At 47.3% G+C, this 16,133-nt stretch overlaps 4 protein-coding genes across 4 annotated transcripts; 3 read left to right on the top strand and 1 right to left on the bottom strand.

The window, feature by feature from the left end:
- The first annotated feature begins 8,656 nt into the window (after positions 1–8,656).
- On the top strand, positions 8,657–9,861 carry LOC147528881 (histone H1.01-like). Its single transcript, XM_086610983.1, has one exon. The coding sequence runs from the start codon at positions 8,657–8,659 to the stop codon at positions 9,311–9,313; it is 657 nt and encodes a 218-aa protein (XP_086467109.1). The 3' UTR covers positions 9,314–9,861.
- A 10-nt stretch (positions 9,862–9,871) lies between these two features.
- LOC147528880 (histone H2A-IV) lies at positions 9,872–10,449 on the bottom strand. The gene has a single exon (XM_086610984.1). The coding sequence runs from the start codon at positions 10,270–10,272 to the stop codon at positions 9,883–9,885; it is 390 nt and encodes a 129-aa protein (XP_086467110.1). The 5' UTR covers positions 10,273–10,449; the 3' UTR covers positions 9,872–9,882.
- Positions 10,450–10,532: 83 nt separating this feature from the next.
- LOC147528879 (histone H2B 1/2/3/4/6) lies at positions 10,533–11,190 on the top strand. The gene has a single exon (XM_086610987.1). The coding sequence runs from the start codon at positions 10,602–10,604 to the stop codon at positions 10,980–10,982; it is 381 nt and encodes a 126-aa protein (XP_086467113.1). The 5' UTR covers positions 10,533–10,601; the 3' UTR covers positions 10,983–11,190.
- Positions 11,191–12,442: 1,252 nt separating this feature from the next.
- On the top strand, positions 12,443–12,921 carry LOC147528878 (histone H3). The gene has a single exon (XM_086610982.1). The coding sequence runs from the start codon at positions 12,474–12,476 to the stop codon at positions 12,882–12,884; it is 411 nt and encodes a 136-aa protein (XP_086467108.1). The 5' UTR covers positions 12,443–12,473; the 3' UTR covers positions 12,885–12,921.
- Positions 12,922–16,133: the final 3,212 nt, after the last annotated feature.

The following is a 16,133-nucleotide window of genomic DNA, read 5'->3' as shown; positions in this document are numbered from 1 at the left end:
AAAAGCTGTAGGTGTGTCTGAGTAAAGAACACAGAAAAGCACATAAACTCTAGCAGATTAAGCACAAAAATATAACTGTCCAAAAAGGGATTAGAAGATCGGCTAGTTGAAAAATCAAAACTAACACTAAATCCTCCATCTGTCACAGCAACAGCAAGAATCCTGCCTAAGAGACTGTCAGACCATAGGACTCTTGGTCTTTAAGCTTACTGGCTGTGCCAGACATACTGGTAGTAGAGCTATAACAAGGGTCAGAACAATCTCCTGGATAAATACAGCATTTTCAATAATGTTAGTGTAGTTTTAGCATGCAAGGGGAGGTCCTGCCTTACAAACATCTCGGATTTTTTTTGCATGAGGTCAACTAGTATATGGGGAAGTGTGATCTGGTTGATGTGGATCTGCCTGGATTTCCAAAGGCTTTTGACAAAGCCTCTTTGAAAACACTTTAAAGAAAAGTCAACAGCAGCAAGATAAAAGAGAAAATCTAGCACGAATAGTTATTTGACAGAAAGTTGAAAAAAGCATAAGACTAAATAGAGGAAGGCCACCAGGGAGTTCTGCAGGGGTGTGCACTAAGATCTGTGCTCTTTAACAAGTTCCTAAATGATGTGGAAAAAGGGGTGAACAGTGAGATGATGGGGTTTGCTGACAATATGACTAGTCAAAGCACTGGTGCAGTTGCTTGTTTAGAGAAGCTTTTGTTTCAGTGAATATTGTTTTGAAAATGCAATGTGAGGTTGATGTCCACTAAGTATCATCTTAACCATGTTTGCTCTTATAGCTTGAGGCAGGGGGTGAGATAATTAACAAAGATCATTTGGAACCTTGACCATAAATCACATAACTCAAACTGGAGCCTCTTAATTGTTATTAGTGGTGCTAGCCCTCATTCAAGCTGAGAAGATTTGCAATAGGTTAATATGAGAGGCAGCAGAGCAGCAGTGTGGAGGGCAGTCACTGAGAGCAGGGACACTTTTGCCTGGAGCATCCCCACCTCCAGACACCTCAGACCTCTGTGGACTGGCGCTGTGCACTGTGGTGGTGCCGTCAGATGGCCATGATCTTAGGGAAGGTTTCCTTCCATACCTCCCAAACATTGCTCATACAGCTACCGCTGCTCCCATATGTAGTGAACTCAGTGTTTGGCACTGTCCTAGTTTTAGCTGGGACAGAGTTTTTAACAGCCAGAAGAGCTCCGTGTTTTGGTTTACTCAGAGGCTCACTCTGAGAAGAATGTTGATAGCAAGCTGATGTTTGTGGTTGGAAGTGAAACTCCAAGGACTTTTCAGTGTGTGGAGTGCAGAAACGGCGGGATAAGGGGGGAGCATAGCTGGGACAAGGGGGACACGATTCCCCTTGTCATTTGTGGTGGAACTTAAGATTGAGGGCCAAACTGGCCAATTAGTATTCCATATCATGCAGCGTCATGCCCAGTATAAAAGTGAGGGTCAGCCGGGAAGAGGGGCTTTTGCGCTTTGGCTCTTTTGCGCTTTTGCTCTTTTGCGCTTGCTGCGCTGTTGCTCTGTTGTTTTTCCTTTCTTTCTTTTTTTTTCTCTCTCTCCCAGTACTCCCACTCTTGGAGTACTATCTCTCCCTCTCTGCCCCTCTCTATTTCGGGGCCTCGCGTTCGTCTGGGATTGCAGCTTCGGGACGAGACGGGCTTCGCATACGAGGGGTGGTGAGCACCTACACTGTATTAAATCATCTGTATTAAATCATTCTTATCTCAACCCCACGGGTTTCCCGTTTCTCCTTTAATTCTCTCCCTCATTCCTGGGGGTGGGGGAGGGGGAGTGACTGGCTGTGTGTGGGGGGACGGTTCAACCTAACCCACGACAGGCACTCAGGGATTTGGCTGTCGGGATGGCCTGTATGTTCAGCTTGAATCAAGACTCTGAATTTGACAAACCTGCTTTGGAGACTGTCTTTAAGGACAAATTGCATTCTTGATACCTGGATTGGGTTTTAATTCAGATCCACAAGACTAACACCTCTTGGACAATCCTAGGGCTCCTCTCTAGGCTAGGTATATTTTATATTTGCAGCACATCAGAGATTGAGTGACTGTACAGATCAGATGATGGTATAGCTCTAGAAAAATGTTTTCATACTTGAAGCAGCTCTGCAGGCTTGGAGAACTGGAACTGGGCAGTGAGGGTGGATATGGTCTCTTATTGTCAGCCGTTGCTTTAATATAGTGCAGTCAGGGAGCTGGATCAGGTCTCAGAAAGCAAATATGTTGCTCTATTTTGTACCTCTCTAGAAAGGTGTCTGAAGATGAGCATCCTTCTTCTTTCAACTTTAGTACAGACCAAGGATTGCACCTGAAACACTTTTTATTCTTAATCCTTTCTACAGGCAGGTCTTCTCACAATGGATGGTCATGAAGGAGCCTAGCAAAAAGCAGTCTCTTTCCCTAAAATCTCCTCCTCATTAGGAGTCTTTTCTTCCTTAGCATAGTAGACTGTAAGTAAGCATTGGTAATCGGGCCACCTACTTCTCAACACCATTTATATTTCAGGAAGCATATGGTGGCTCACGCATTTCCTGATATATATTCAAAAATCACATCAGTTTGGATCCAGGACCTCCGATTACTAATATGAAGCTACAAACAACTCATGTTTTCTTGCTCTTCTGCAGCAACATCAATGAACTCAGGAGGTGCCTGTTATCACCTGATGCGTAGGGAAGAAGCTGGTGGTTTGCTCATTGCCTCATGGGCAGAACCAATGGTGAATGTAGGCTGCAGTTTCAGATGAGTGTTTGCTCCCTGAGACTACCCTGTGACCTAGCACAGCTTTTGTAATACTGATCAGGCCATGATTTTAAATTCCCTTGTTCTAGACCTCTTCAAGACTGGAGGGTGAGACTTTCCCATTTTAAGTGTATATCATACTTCTGTTTCTAAACAGCTTGATGTGAGGAGTGCTAATCCAGCCTTCAAGGCCACAGCATTCTTTTCTTTATATTTCTTGGAAAAGAAAAGGCACCAGTAGGCCAACAGGAATCTTTCCTTTGTAAGGCCCCTGGACAAAATTTCTTTTTTTTTCTAATATGAACATGATGAGACAGCTGTCATAGGAATTCTCATTTAAATACATGCCAGCAATAAGGAAAGAATGTTGCTTCATGAAGGTAATTTTTTAAATTCTCTTAGAAGCTGTTAATCAGTTCAAAACTACTAGAGGAGTCTAGTGGAAAAGGAACAAGAGACATGGATGTATTCAGAGTCCCAAAACTAAGCACTTTACATAACACACCTTACATATGCTCAAAAAGAACATGACAAAACAACCCACCAGAAGTATCCCTCCTCCTCCAGCTCTTCTCTGAAGATGTCTGCTTGCACAACTCCACACAGCTCCCCTGTTTTCACAGGTGCAGTGATGCCAGTAACTATTTTTGCATTTAGCTCAGGGAAGCACTTCAGCTGCTGGACATCTATGCCAAACTGCTCCGTTCCTTTGCAGACTCTGCATCCCAGCGTCCTCTAGGAAAAGTGCAGGGAACGTCCTTTTCAATCCCTGCCCTCCAGAAACACGCAGAGAAGGGCTGATCTCTTCCCCCTCACGGATGTTTGTCCACCTGTGCTGAGCCACTGTGAACTTGTTTTTGAGAGGTGGCACCTCACCTCTCTGGCTTCTCTGCAGAAAGTGGAGGGGTTGCAGGTTGTATTTGGGCACCGTGGATCACTGATGGTGGAAGAAGGGCAGTGAGAAGAGTCAAAGCAATCAGTCTGTAGAGGAGGAACAAAGCTAATAATGCAGGATCTTTCCATGGAGGCTGCAGAGGTGCCTAAATGCAGTGAGTGCTCTTCTGCAAGCAGGTCTTTTCCCAAACCGTGGGTCACAGCACTCAAGAGGTAAAACAGGTCCCAAAGGCAGCTCTTAGGTGTCTAAGTTAATCGAAAAACAGCAACAGCTAATAAGCTTAGGTGCTGATAGCAAGTAAAGGCAGTTATCCTCTCCTTGGCCAGGGTGGGCACTAATGGGGAGCAGGTGAGCCCCAAGGACTGCATGCCAGCCAGAAGTTTGAGACCATCTGCCTCAGAGGACATGAAACTGGATGAGGCATCCCGTGACGTGAGCATCATGGTTCAGAGTGGGACAGGACAGGATGGGAGTTCCCACCAGCTGTTAATAGCAAGACTTGTACACTGTCACCCAGACCAAAACTATGGGTCAGCATTTTCTCCAGATAGCAGCTAAAAGGTGGAACAATTGGCTCTTTCTACTGACGCCTTTTGGGTTTTGTGACTGTGCTGGAGGGGATGGAAATGCTGTTATCTATGACAGTTTGGCAATTGAAGCTGGCTGCTTCTAGTCCAAAACCTCTTGAGATATTTCCCTGTAAGACTCAATGAAATGAAAGTGGAAGGCTGGTTCAGATCCAACTGACCACTGTGGGCCCTATACAAGGTCAGTCAAGCATTCCCACATTTTGACGAGTTTGATGACAAAAGCGTTGGAAATCACTAAACTGAGGTGCAGGAACTGTTGCTCTCAGCCGTCTTGAATCTTAAAGCTGGTGGCTACATACCATGTCTAGGATAAGTGCAAGTGGCAGTAGAGTTTTGTTATAACTGAAATCTACTTTTCTGTCTACTAGGACTGTAATCAAATATTTGCATGCAACTTGGTCAAAATTGCTCTTTATTGTCTGGATCTAGAGGAATGCTGAAGCAGTAGCTTTGAGAGCCTCTTATAGTCCTTGCTACACAAAAGAAGGATCCTGTCAGGGCACTACCAGCCCTATCTGTCCCTGCGCAGCATCTTCTGGGGCTCCCCTGACCCTGTCCAGGTCTCAGAACCCCATTTCAGTCCCCCAAGTCCATCAGACCCTGCCCCAGAGATGCTGCAGTGGTGCCTGTCTTCATCTCCCCGCAGCTTTGCCTGGCCATGGCCCCACTGCACCAGGGAGGTGCCCGATGCCTGGGGCTGTGTCTGACCCTGGGGCCCCTCACAGGGCCTGATCCTGACTCCACCTGCAGATCGGTGTCCTGGCCTGGCCTGTGTGTGTATGGGAAAGAGCTGAGGTTTGTGATAAATTAGAAGTTAAAACGAGCAGACAAATTAATTGCATTTTGAACAGGTTTGGTTTTTTTCCCCTGTGAAAATAGATGAGTCATCACTGAACCATTTTTCTGCTGACAGAAAATGGCAAGAGTTAACATGTATAGCTGGGCCTCAGCAGGAGGAGGGTGGAAAACTTTAAATAGACAAAAGTCGGAGAAACCAAGTAACTGCATTTTTAAGAAATGTTGTTAAGTGGCTATCAGTTCTCCTGTCTCTAAAATGGAGATGGGCTTTACGTGTTTGGGCAAGATGTGGCAATGTGAAATGAATAAATGCAGTGCAGTTAGATACTCACATGGAAAAGTCATAAGGAAGGGGAGGAAAAGAAGCAAACAGTTCAGGAAGAATTATCCTCAGTATGTGTACAAACAGCTGAACACTGAACTTCTGTACGTTGCTCTTCCCAGGACTTGTAATGTCATCTACGTTGACCACTATGCTTTGTCACCTAGTGCCAGGTTAAGTGTCATAAAAGAGACATACAATAAATGGAAAATTACCTAATCTTGAAAAAACTGCTTGTTGTCTTGCAGGCATTAAGTTTGGTTTGGATTACTATCTATTTTTTCAAGTTAGCAGGCATATGTTACTGGTTATAATAATCTATACTTTTCATGCTGTCTGAGAAGAACTCTAAAGCAGCTTTCAGATCTAGCCCTGTGGTCTGAGCTGGCTCACATTGGTAGCACCTGCAAAAAACATTCTGTAGGATTGCTGGCAGATCTTTGTTACTTTACTAGATATCTCTGTCCATACTGACAGAGCATGTAGAGCTCAACCGTGCAGAATACCATTGAGGTTCTGTTGTTCTTGATGGTCACCTCTTCTAAGGTGAAGCAGTGAAGCTTGCTGTAATTGTGATGGCAAATACATAAGAGGGAGGGAGAATCTCTCCCAGAAAGTATCCTCCCTATCTGCTCTTTTTTTTGTGTCTGCATTGCAGGGAAGTGTGTACTACTTCCATGTATCCTAATGAAGCTTGATCATGACTAGAGTAATAACCTCTGGTGCATAACTTCAGGCTTTTCCTGCTGCTGCTAATCACACAAGGAATATCAGTGTTTGGGAGAGGATGGCGAACTATGGTCCTTGTGTGCTTACTACTGAATGAGGTGACCCTGTATTCAGCTCTCCCTGTAGTCCTTGATTTTTCTCTGGTACTTCTGCATCCTCCCCTGAATACACATGGCTTGACTGCTTATTCGTGAGATGGACACAAGAATATAATGTCTTCTTAACAATAAAGGAAGAGAATAATGGAGTAAACATGTAAGTGGAAAATCAAATAATTTGAAAAAGTAAAAATAATACAAAAAGAGCTTCAAGTTGCAAAATGCCCGTTTAACATTTGATGGCGATCGATAGCCTCAAAAGTGGAGTAAGATGAGGACTACAACAATGCACTGCAGTGTTGCTCTGGCACATTCTGAGAGGCTTTTCCTCTGGAGATGGTTGATGTTGTAGTTATCAATGCTATACAGGATTTAGACATACAGTTGTATTCCATCTGCGCATGTAAGGAAAATAGCCTTGAAAATATCAAGTTACAAATTGGAGAAAATTGTGCTGCATTATGAGTCTTGCAAAATAAGAGTTGCGGAGAATGGGGGAAATTGTTTTATTGTGAGATAGAAAGGCTTCTGTCCCGACCCAGTATTGGCATCGGTTATGTGAAAATAGTTAGTGAGTATAAAAAGATTTAGCTTACAGACACTGTAACAAGTTTAGTTTTTAAAGGACATCAGGGCTTTTACCAGACCTAGATGGGACAGAGCAGACATACAGTCATCTACCTGATTTCAGGAAACTTTAGGAGATATTAATACATTCACTATTCAATTCTTTATGCACCCTATTACTACATGAAGTAAATGTGTTACTGTCAAGTTATCTTGCCTTTGTAAAATCCCCAGTGAACATTGGTTTATAAGCCATCCCGCTTCCAACACAGCTTTGAAAGCCCAGATTCAGATTTGCTGAATTTGCCATTTCATTTATGCTCCTTGTCTCAGGGATAACGCCTCAGCTAGGAGACCTCAATGATAAGGAAGAGTTAGAAATAAAATATAAGTGAGGGAGAATAATATGTTTATTTTCCTAAAGTCCTTTTTACCATATCTATACAAGAAAAGGTCAAACTCCCTATACGAGGTCTTAGAGAACGGGACTTTGTGAATTAATTGAAAATGAAGGGTCACCCAAAATCTTCAAGAGGTTCATTCGCCTTCCCTGTAGTGGAATGAGAGAGAGGAGTGAGATGATATTTTTTCACTCACAGATCTTGCATTTCATTGAAATAGTGAAGTTGATCGTTGGTCAGCATCATATGTAAACTGTGCAAGTGTAGTTTGTATACATCAGGTACAAATGCAGCAATATGAGGGTGCTAAAGTGGCTGATGGCCATTAAACTTCAAGGCAAATGAATGAGGAACTCCTGCTAGGGACACCAAAATATATACAAAGTTTTAGCTGGTAAGGAGATGTGCATGTTAATAGGGTAGTCACCACATTGTGGATAAACAGTTTTGCATCCCTTTGTGCTGCAGCCAAAGGTTTTATGGACAGAAGCTGCTGTGACTTGATCTGTAACCTGGCAAAAGAGCAGTGAGCAAAAATTGTGATTCTTTTTCCTAGCTGGGCATCAAAATATGAATAAAACGGTGCTTTCACATCTCTTGCAGACTTGACCTCTGCCAATTTTTTCCGTGTTACTGAATTATACCAACAGATTTTACAGAAATAGCACCATGTGATTTATTTAGAGTGTGGTCTCTTTCTGTATGTCAGAGACTTACATGAAGCTCAGGGATTTTACACAAGCCTTTTCATCTTTGGTCTTCAAGTCCCAGTTTATTCCATTAACATTAGAGAACCTTTTGCTATATTAACGACCGCAAATACTTGCAGAGAAAGTAGCCCATTCTGAGGCAAATAAAGTATATGTTGTCTATTATTTCATCTCTAGTCTCCGGAAACTTTAACTTTGCAAGTACGAGAAAAAAAAAAAAAATCCCTAATTGAGTGTTTCGCAGCAGCCAGAGGTATAAACCTCGGTAAGAGAAGCGGAGGCATGACTTGTGGGAGTTTGTGCTACCTCTCTCTCTTTGAAACTATTTTATTCTAAAGAATGAGATTCTAAATGTTCGCTTTCTTCTCTAATGTGAAAAAGACCCTCTGAAGATTAACGCTGAGCTTTTTGTTTCACGCTATCTTTAAAGGAGAATTTCTAATTTACAAAGAAAAACAAAACTTTCGGTCTCTCAAGGTCTGTTTGGTTCCAAGACTCGGGATTTATTGTCTTCTATCTCCCCAGACTACACTCTTTTCGAGACAAGACACCGACAGGCGAAAACAGGCGCTTCCTCGGCCCCCCAGACACAAAAAAGGGCCAATTTCGTGACAGATAAAATAGAAAAAAACTATTTTGTTGTCCCCGAAAAAACACAATCCGGAGCGCGGAGCGCCAGGCACTGGCGGGGCGGGACGGGCGGGAGGCACCAATCAGCGCCCTCCGCGCCGCTATAAATAGCAGCGCCGCCGCCGCCGCCACCCACTGCTCCGCTCGGCGCCGTCATGTCGGAGACCGTCCCTGCTGCAGCGCCCGCCGCCCCGGCCCCCGCCGCCAAGAAGCCGAAAAAGGCGGCGGGCGGCTCCAAAGCCCGCAAGCCCGCGGGCCCCAGCGTCACCGAGCTGATCACCAAGGCCGTGTCCGCCTCCAAGGAGCGCAGGGGGCTCTCGCTCGCCGCGCTCAAGAAGGCGCTGGCTGCCGGCGGCTACGATGTGGAGAAGAATAACAGCCGCATCAAGCTGGGGCTCAAGAGCCTCGTCAGCAAAGGCACTCTGGTACAGACTAAGGGCATTGGTGCGTCTGGCTCTTTCCGCCTCAGTAAGAAGCCTGGAGAAGTGAAGGAAAAAGCTCCTAAGAAGCGGGCAGCTGCAGCTAAGCCTAAGAAGTCGGCGGTCAAGAAAGCTGCTAGCGCTGCTAAGAAGCCCAGAAAGGCGGTGACAGCCAAAAAGAGCCCCAAGAAAGCCAAGAAGCCGGCGGCCGCGGTGACCAAGAAAGCAGCCAAGAGCCCCAAAAAGGCGACTAAGGCTGTCAAGCCTAAAAAGGCGGTGGCAGCAGCGAAGAGCCCGGCCAAGGCAAAGGCGGTGAAGCCTAAAGCAGCCAAGCCCAAGGTGGCCAAGCCGAAAGCAGCCAAGGCGAAGAAGGTGGCGCCAAAGAAAAAGTAAGCCCTTACTTGAAAGCGCTTTCCTCGCACTTAAACCCAACGGCTCTTTTAAGAGCCTCCCAAGTTTTCTCAAAAGGTGCTGAAACGCTGTGGCTCCTTGTCTGGCAGAAAAACACCGAGATTACCAGCGGAATAGCAGCAGGTTGGCCAAAGTGCTTTGTTTCGGGGATGGGCAAACGGTAAGCAGCAAACTTCAGAGCTGCGTTTACCCTTGCCGTCTTGTCGGGGAGAGTGAAGCAGCGCGCCGGTAGCTTTGGAAAGCCCACACGGCGCAGAGATTGGCTGAGGCTTCGGAAGGGCCGAGCTGCTGCTTCCCGGGAGCACTGTCAGCCCCGCCCCAGCCCCGTCGTAGGGGCGCAACGCGGGGACGGTGGGGTAGGTGCAGGGGGCTGCGCCTCCGCAGTTAGTGCGGGTGTTTCACCGTCAGTCTCCGCTATTTCAAAAGGCGCCGCGGTTTTTTACCACTTTTAATAAATGAAGTTCAAGCTCTTTCTCTGAATTTGTTGGTGGCTCTGAAAAGAGCCTTTGGGTTTCTCTGGGAAAAACTTCCCCGGTGTTGGTCTTCGCTGTTCACTTGGCTTTCGCCTTGTGGCTGTCGGTCTTCTTGGGCAGCAGCACGGCCTGGATGTTGGGCAGCACCCCGCCCTGCGCGATGGTCACCTTGCCCAGCAGCTTGTTGAGCTCCTCGTCGTTGCGGATGGCGAGCTGCAGGTGGCGGGGGATGATGCGCGTCTTCTTGTTGTCGCGGGCCGCGTTGCCCGCCAGCTCCAGGATCTCGGCCGTCAGGTACTCCAGCACGGCCGCCAGGTACACCGGGGCGCCGGCGCCCACCCGCTCCGCGTAGTTGCCCTTGCGCAGCAGCCGGTGCACGCGGCCCACGGGGAACTGCAGCCCGGCCCGCGACGAGCGCGACTTGGCCTTGGCCCGCGCCTTCCCGCCCTGCTTCCCGCGGCCGGACATCGCAGCGACTCAGTGACCGCTGACAGCCGTACGGAAATGACAGCAGCCGGGCAACTGGCACTTATATCCCTTCTCAGGGAAATGAGTCAATTTCTATAGGCTGAGAGGATGACATTGGAAAAACACCCAATGAGAACGCGGATCGAATTCTAACCAATAGTAATGAAACACGGAGCCGTATGACGGTTAAAACTGCCCTCAGCCAATAAACACTAAGCATACAGAAAACCGTAATTTGCATACGGTGACTATAAAAGGAGGGCGCTCTCACCGATTCTGTGTTCTGCAATCTCAGTTTACGGTAGTGGTGTACGGAAAAGTTGGCTGTCATGCCTGAGCCGGCCAAGTCCGCCCCCGCGCCCAAGAAGGGCTCCAAGAAGGCGGTGACCAAGACGCAGAAGAAGGGCGACAAGAAGCGTAAGAAGAGCCGCAAGGAGAGCTATTCCATCTACGTGTACAAGGTGCTGAAGCAGGTGCACCCCGACACGGGCATCTCGTCCAAGGCCATGGGCATCATGAACTCCTTCGTCAACGACATCTTCGAGCGCATCGCCGGCGAGGCCTCGCGCCTGGCGCACTACAACAAGCGCTCCACCATCACCTCGCGGGAGATCCAGACGGCCGTGCGGCTGCTGCTGCCCGGCGAGCTGGCCAAGCACGCTGTCTCCGAGGGCACCAAGGCTGTCACCAAGTACACCAGCTCCAAGTAAGCTGCCTCTGCCTCCTGTGCCAGACCCTCTCGACCCAAAGGCTCTTTTAAGAGCCACCCACCTTTTCAGTAAAAGAGCTGAGACATGGGTTTTGGCCATCAGGTTCTTCTCGGGGAAGGGGGGAAAAGACGATAATAGTGTGCAATCACTTGTCGGTTGTTAAAAGAACCTGGGACTTACCTGTTCGTAGTAAATGGTGTGTCCGATACCTCGATGTGCAGCAGGAAACATTCCTTCACGGTTCTGTACCCCGCGAGCCCACTTCCCTTCTGCGCACAGTGAGGGGGTTGGGGGCTGAACACTAAACGAGCGATGGAGGTGTTCTCGTTAAACGCCTGGAACAAGTGTGCTCTGGATTGACGGCGTTTGCTCTTTTGCCTCGTGAAGGCAGAACGGGGATACAGCGAAAGCACAGGCGGTTTAAGATGACCCGGTGCTTTCTCTTTTTCAGCAAAATCCTCCAGGCTCGACCCTCCTACGGTTAGCGTTCTCGCGGGCGACCGGGGAAGACAAAAAAGAACGCGTCAAGGCGTCGTCGCCCTCGAACCGCACAGCCCTGCCTGTGGCCCCAAGCAGAGTCTACCCGCCCTAGCCCTTTTCCCCGATTCTCTCCGCTTCTCCCTCCACCGCCCAGCTGCCCCGCACCCCGTAAATCCCGCAGCCGAGCGGCGGGCGGGAGGGAGAGAGGACCCGGAAACGCGCGGCTGCCGGGCTCCGTCCGACCTGAGTGAGGACTGCGCGGCGCTCCCCAGCAGGCAGGCGTGGCGCAACTCGCGACAGGACGGTGATTGGTCGCGGTGGCGCTCGCGGCCCCGAGCCCGTTCTCGTTTCATCAAGGCTGAACAAAGCCGGGCCTTAAACCGAGGCGGGGGTGCAGCCAGGAAACGTTCCCCTTATGCGAAACGTCGTCTGCCACCTGCGCCTACAGCGCTCCTGCCGCGGCCCTGAACCCAACGCCCTTACCGAGCGGGAGGAGACAGCGAGCGCTCGGGGGAGCGGGGGAGGCGGCGGCTGCGAGCCAAGGAGCTTTAGCCAGCAGCTGCGATGCCAGGGTGGGGGGCCGGTGTGAGGGAGCGGGTTGGGAGGAGGCCGAGTCCGAGTCGTGGGCGGCGGGACCCTGGTACGCCGGTCACCTACAGTGGTTCCTGCCACCTCCTCGCCACCCAAACCGCTGTTCGTGGGGACGGCCCACGCCTTCTTCCTTAGACAGCGAGAAAGCCGGCGCTAAAGCGTTCTAGAGAGCCAGAAAAGGGCAAGCGGCCGGGCCGGGGCAGGCCGTGGCGACGGGGGAAGAGCGGGTCGGTTCAGCGGCTCTGGAGCCGGAGGGGGCGGGGCGGGTGCCTGTCGAATCCTCGCCCCGCCCAATGGCAGCCGGTTTCTCGCGGATGGCCAATCGGCGGCGACCTGCGGCTATAAATAGGGCCGCCGCGGCGCAGCCGCTGCAGTTGAGGTTGTGTTCTTGAAGAGGCTGGTAGCGGTGAGTGTGGAGCGATGGCCCGCACGAAGCAGACGGCGCGTAAGTCGACGGGCGGGAAGGCGCCCCGCAAGCAGCTGGCCACCAAGGCGGCCCGCAAGAGCGCGCCGGCCACGGGCGGCGTGAAGAAGCCGCACCGCTACCGGCCCGGCACGGTGGCGCTGCGCGAGATCCGGCGCTACCAGAAGTCGACGGAGCTGCTGATCCGCAAGCTGCCCTTCCAGCGGCTGGTGCGCGAGATCGCGCAGGACTTCAAGACCGACCTGCGCTTCCAGAGCTCGGCCGTGATGGCGCTGCAGGAGGCGAGCGAGGCCTACCTGGTGGGGCTCTTCGAGGACACCAACCTGTGCGCCATCCACGCCAAGCGCGTCACCATCATGCCCAAGGACATCCAGCTGGCCCGGCGCATCCGCGGCGAGCGCGCCTGAGGCTCCTGCCCCAGCCGCCTTTCTGCGACCCTTTGTTCCTGCACCCTAAAGGCTCTTCTAAGAGCCACCACAATACATGGAAGAGCTGTGACGCGATCTTTTTTTATACATGGATTCCAGCCTAAATCGTTTTGCCGCTCTTTTAAGGTAGTGTAAGTTTTCCGAACTGTTTTATAAGTACTAATACCTGTAGCATTTATTTTGTCGTTCTTCCCAGCTCTGTGCTTGGTTGGTTTCTCTGAACGTTGTCAAGAGATCTTTGTAATCAGATACTGCGTTTCTGATGAAAACATGTTTATAAACCTTCCTAAGTCATTAACTTAAACCACTTGACTGAGTATGCTGTTACATTGAAGGGCTTGAAAACATCTAATTAACTGTGCAGAAAATAACTACACAAATCAGAAATAGGAGTGCTCAGATAAGGTAACTGAAAAATAATTTTCTTTTTATTGATCATGATAACAGTTGCAATCTTTATTTAAAAAATAAAGAATGCTACAGAAAGCCTATGATTAATACTTTGCCTGCTCTCTCTCCAGACTTGATACTTACTGTAAAATATTTTATTTTACAATATTTTTGTGGATGGGTGCAGATTTTTGCTTTCAAGCAATGTGAAAGGCATGACCTGAGTTAGTACTGGAAGATGAGGTTCAAACAGCTTTTTATTATAGAACAATTGATGTAAATATACAGTATCATTTCACTTACTAGGATACACCATAAAAATCCTAACACTGTATTGGTTATCTAAGAGCCCTGCTTCCCTTAGTATGAGATGAATGAGTCCCTGCCCATGGCAGGGGGGTTGGAACTAGATCTTTAAGGTCCCTTTCAACCTAAACTCTTCTATGAATAAAACAGAAGGTGCTGGTAAGATAAGACTGAAACAAGGGATGAAAATGGGAAATTCAACAAGTTAGTCTTACTGTGATATTAAATTCTTATTTTTCTTTGTTTACTTTGAGTTTAAGGAAAGACTAAAGTAGGAGGAGGAAGGAAAACTTGCAAAAAGCAAAGAGAACCTGGTGGATGCTCCTGGGAAATCCACCCTCCCATTTGCCAAATACATGGAGAGCACTGGCACAGGAGCAAGTTTCATGGCTTTTGTTTGGGACTAAAAGAGCTGGGGGAAAGAAAGCGTCTGTCAAGCCATGGCAGCTTTCTACCCAATGAGAGGCCCGTAGGAGATATGGTTATCTGGTTTAGAGAATTGAGGGCAAACTTTTTGTGTTTGATGATAAAAAGAAGATGGAGTCAGTGGAGGAATAGACATGGAGGGATCAGAAGGTTCAACATTTACTAGAACTTAGTCCATTCAATGAAGTTTTACAAAATTAGGAAATTAGTTGACCTTTAGTTCACTTCAATTTCTTGATTGATTGTGTCAAGTCTTGCAGACTTTAGCTGTTTTCATATTTCAGAAAAGTCATCTTTTCCATTCATTCACAAATAAAACATTCATATTTTTATGTTTTTTGCTTCTTTGTTGCCACAGCATCTTTTCCTCTGCCTCTCATAATGGAATCTGGCCCATCCCATATGCTTCTGTACATGGTACCAGCCAAATTGCTCTGAAACAAAAATTCAGGTGTTTGATTACAGCACCTAAGGAACCCTGCAAGAAGTTCCATAGTGTGTACTTCAGAAACACTATACAGCAGGTAGAACATAGTAGGTACAAGAAATATTCCTAGCAGAATGATGTAGGTATGGATGTATATACACACACGTATATGTACATATTCTATATCTATATGTGAACATATATATGCTTTTCCTTCACTCACAAATTTTAATTCCTCTTAGTATGCATCCTGTCTCTTTCCCACAGTCCCCTCTGCCCTAGCACTACCTGGCTTTATTTTTTGTCATTCCAACAATACCATATGGTACATGAAATGAAAGAAGCTACTTCACAGTTGGACTTATATGACTGTTGGAGAGCCCTGGACTATTCTGTTCTGTTCATCAATTTGTACATCACCACTTGCAGAGTAAGGGCTGAAAACGTTATAAAGGTGAAAGTGCTCTTGCTAGAATAGCACAGAGACTGTGCCTATAAGTTTAATTTAAAAGGAATTTTATTATTATAATTTTAAAATTAACTCTCTATCTGGTTACATTGTAAAACTGCAGTAGGTGCCATTCTAATTGTTGCACATTGGTGACATATTACTAACTGGAATGAAAGTTTGTAACTAGGCACCACTTCAAGGTTAGCAAAGGTTAAAATGGCTAAAATCTCAGGGTTGTTACAATTGTAAATAAAGAGTGAGGTCATGGGGTAGAGAAAAAACTTTCTTAATGCACACCCAGGCTCTATAAGGAGCCCTCACTAATACCAGTCTGTGGAATCTGCTCTCAAAAGTGAATGAGGAAATTATTCATCGTGACTAATAGGTACTCAATGTCTTATCTGTATTCCCATGCCACCTACCAGTGTTATCCAGTGAAATTGCTAAGAAGTACTGCACAGGATCTGACTGTGTTAACAAGACAGTAATTGTTAGAAATAAGACAGAGTTGTTTTTTGTGTGCGCTTTTTTTTCTCTCTAGTTAACATTAAATATGCTCTAGGAAAACTAAAGCAGACCCATGGTAGGTTTATATGGTGTATTGGAAGGTTTCCTTCAGTCCCCAGGCTGTAAGTGTCCTGCTGCCTTTCAAGACAAGGAGAAATCTGAAGTTATGCTATAGTATAAAACTCCATCTCCAAAAGCTGCCAATATTTTCTTTCTGTATCATTTGGGTTTCTTTTTTTCTGATTTGCTACATACTCAGAAATGTTTTTAACTTACATACAAATAAGTAGAGGTGATTAAAAAAATAAAAAACACAACAAAACCAACAACAAACAAACCCAGAATAAACACAACATTCTGTTTGAAAGACACAAAATCAAAAAATAGACTAGCTCCTCTGTTCGCTACAGACTGTGCAAATGTTTCATCCCTCACTTGGTGACACTGCAGAACTCTGCTTCCGTTGCAACCCAGTTTCAAAATAAGACCATGAAAATGAAAAAAATCATTCGGAAGGCTTTAGGGGGGGGGGGGGGGAAAGTGGAAAGAAATCCCTCAATAAACCTTAACCTGGGCTCATTGCTGCACTCAGTAGGTCTCCCCACTTTCTTTGCTCCTCCACCCGAGTGCCGTCTCTGACAGATCATGCCTACTGTGCAGCGAGCACCTCTAGGGGAACAAGTGCAGATGGTGCTCAGAAGCCTCTGACAACAGGTGGCCG

Source organism: Tauraco erythrolophus, chromosome 4 (assembly GCF_009769465.1).
Source record: "Tauraco erythrolophus isolate bTauEry1 chromosome 4, bTauEry1.pri, whole genome shotgun sequence".
In the NCBI taxonomy this organism is placed as follows: Eukaryota; Metazoa; Chordata; class Aves; order Musophagiformes; family Musophagidae; genus Tauraco; species Tauraco erythrolophus.
This window is presented reverse-complemented; position numbering and strand designations above follow the sequence as displayed.

Bases quoted from the DNA above. Each gene is read 5' to 3' on its own strand.
- LOC147528881 (XM_086610983.1), top strand. From the start codon at position 8,657: ATGTCGGAGACCGTCCCTGCTGCAGCGCCCGCCGCCCCGGCCCCCGCC.
- LOC147528880 (XM_086610984.1), bottom strand. From the start codon at position 10,272: ATGTCCGGCCGCGGGAAGCAGGGCGGGAAGGCGCGGGCCAAGGCCAAG.
- LOC147528879 (XM_086610987.1), top strand. From the start codon at position 10,602: ATGCCTGAGCCGGCCAAGTCCGCCCCCGCGCCCAAGAAGGGCTCCAAG.
- LOC147528878 (XM_086610982.1), top strand. From the start codon at position 12,474: ATGGCCCGCACGAAGCAGACGGCGCGTAAGTCGACGGGCGGGAAGGCG.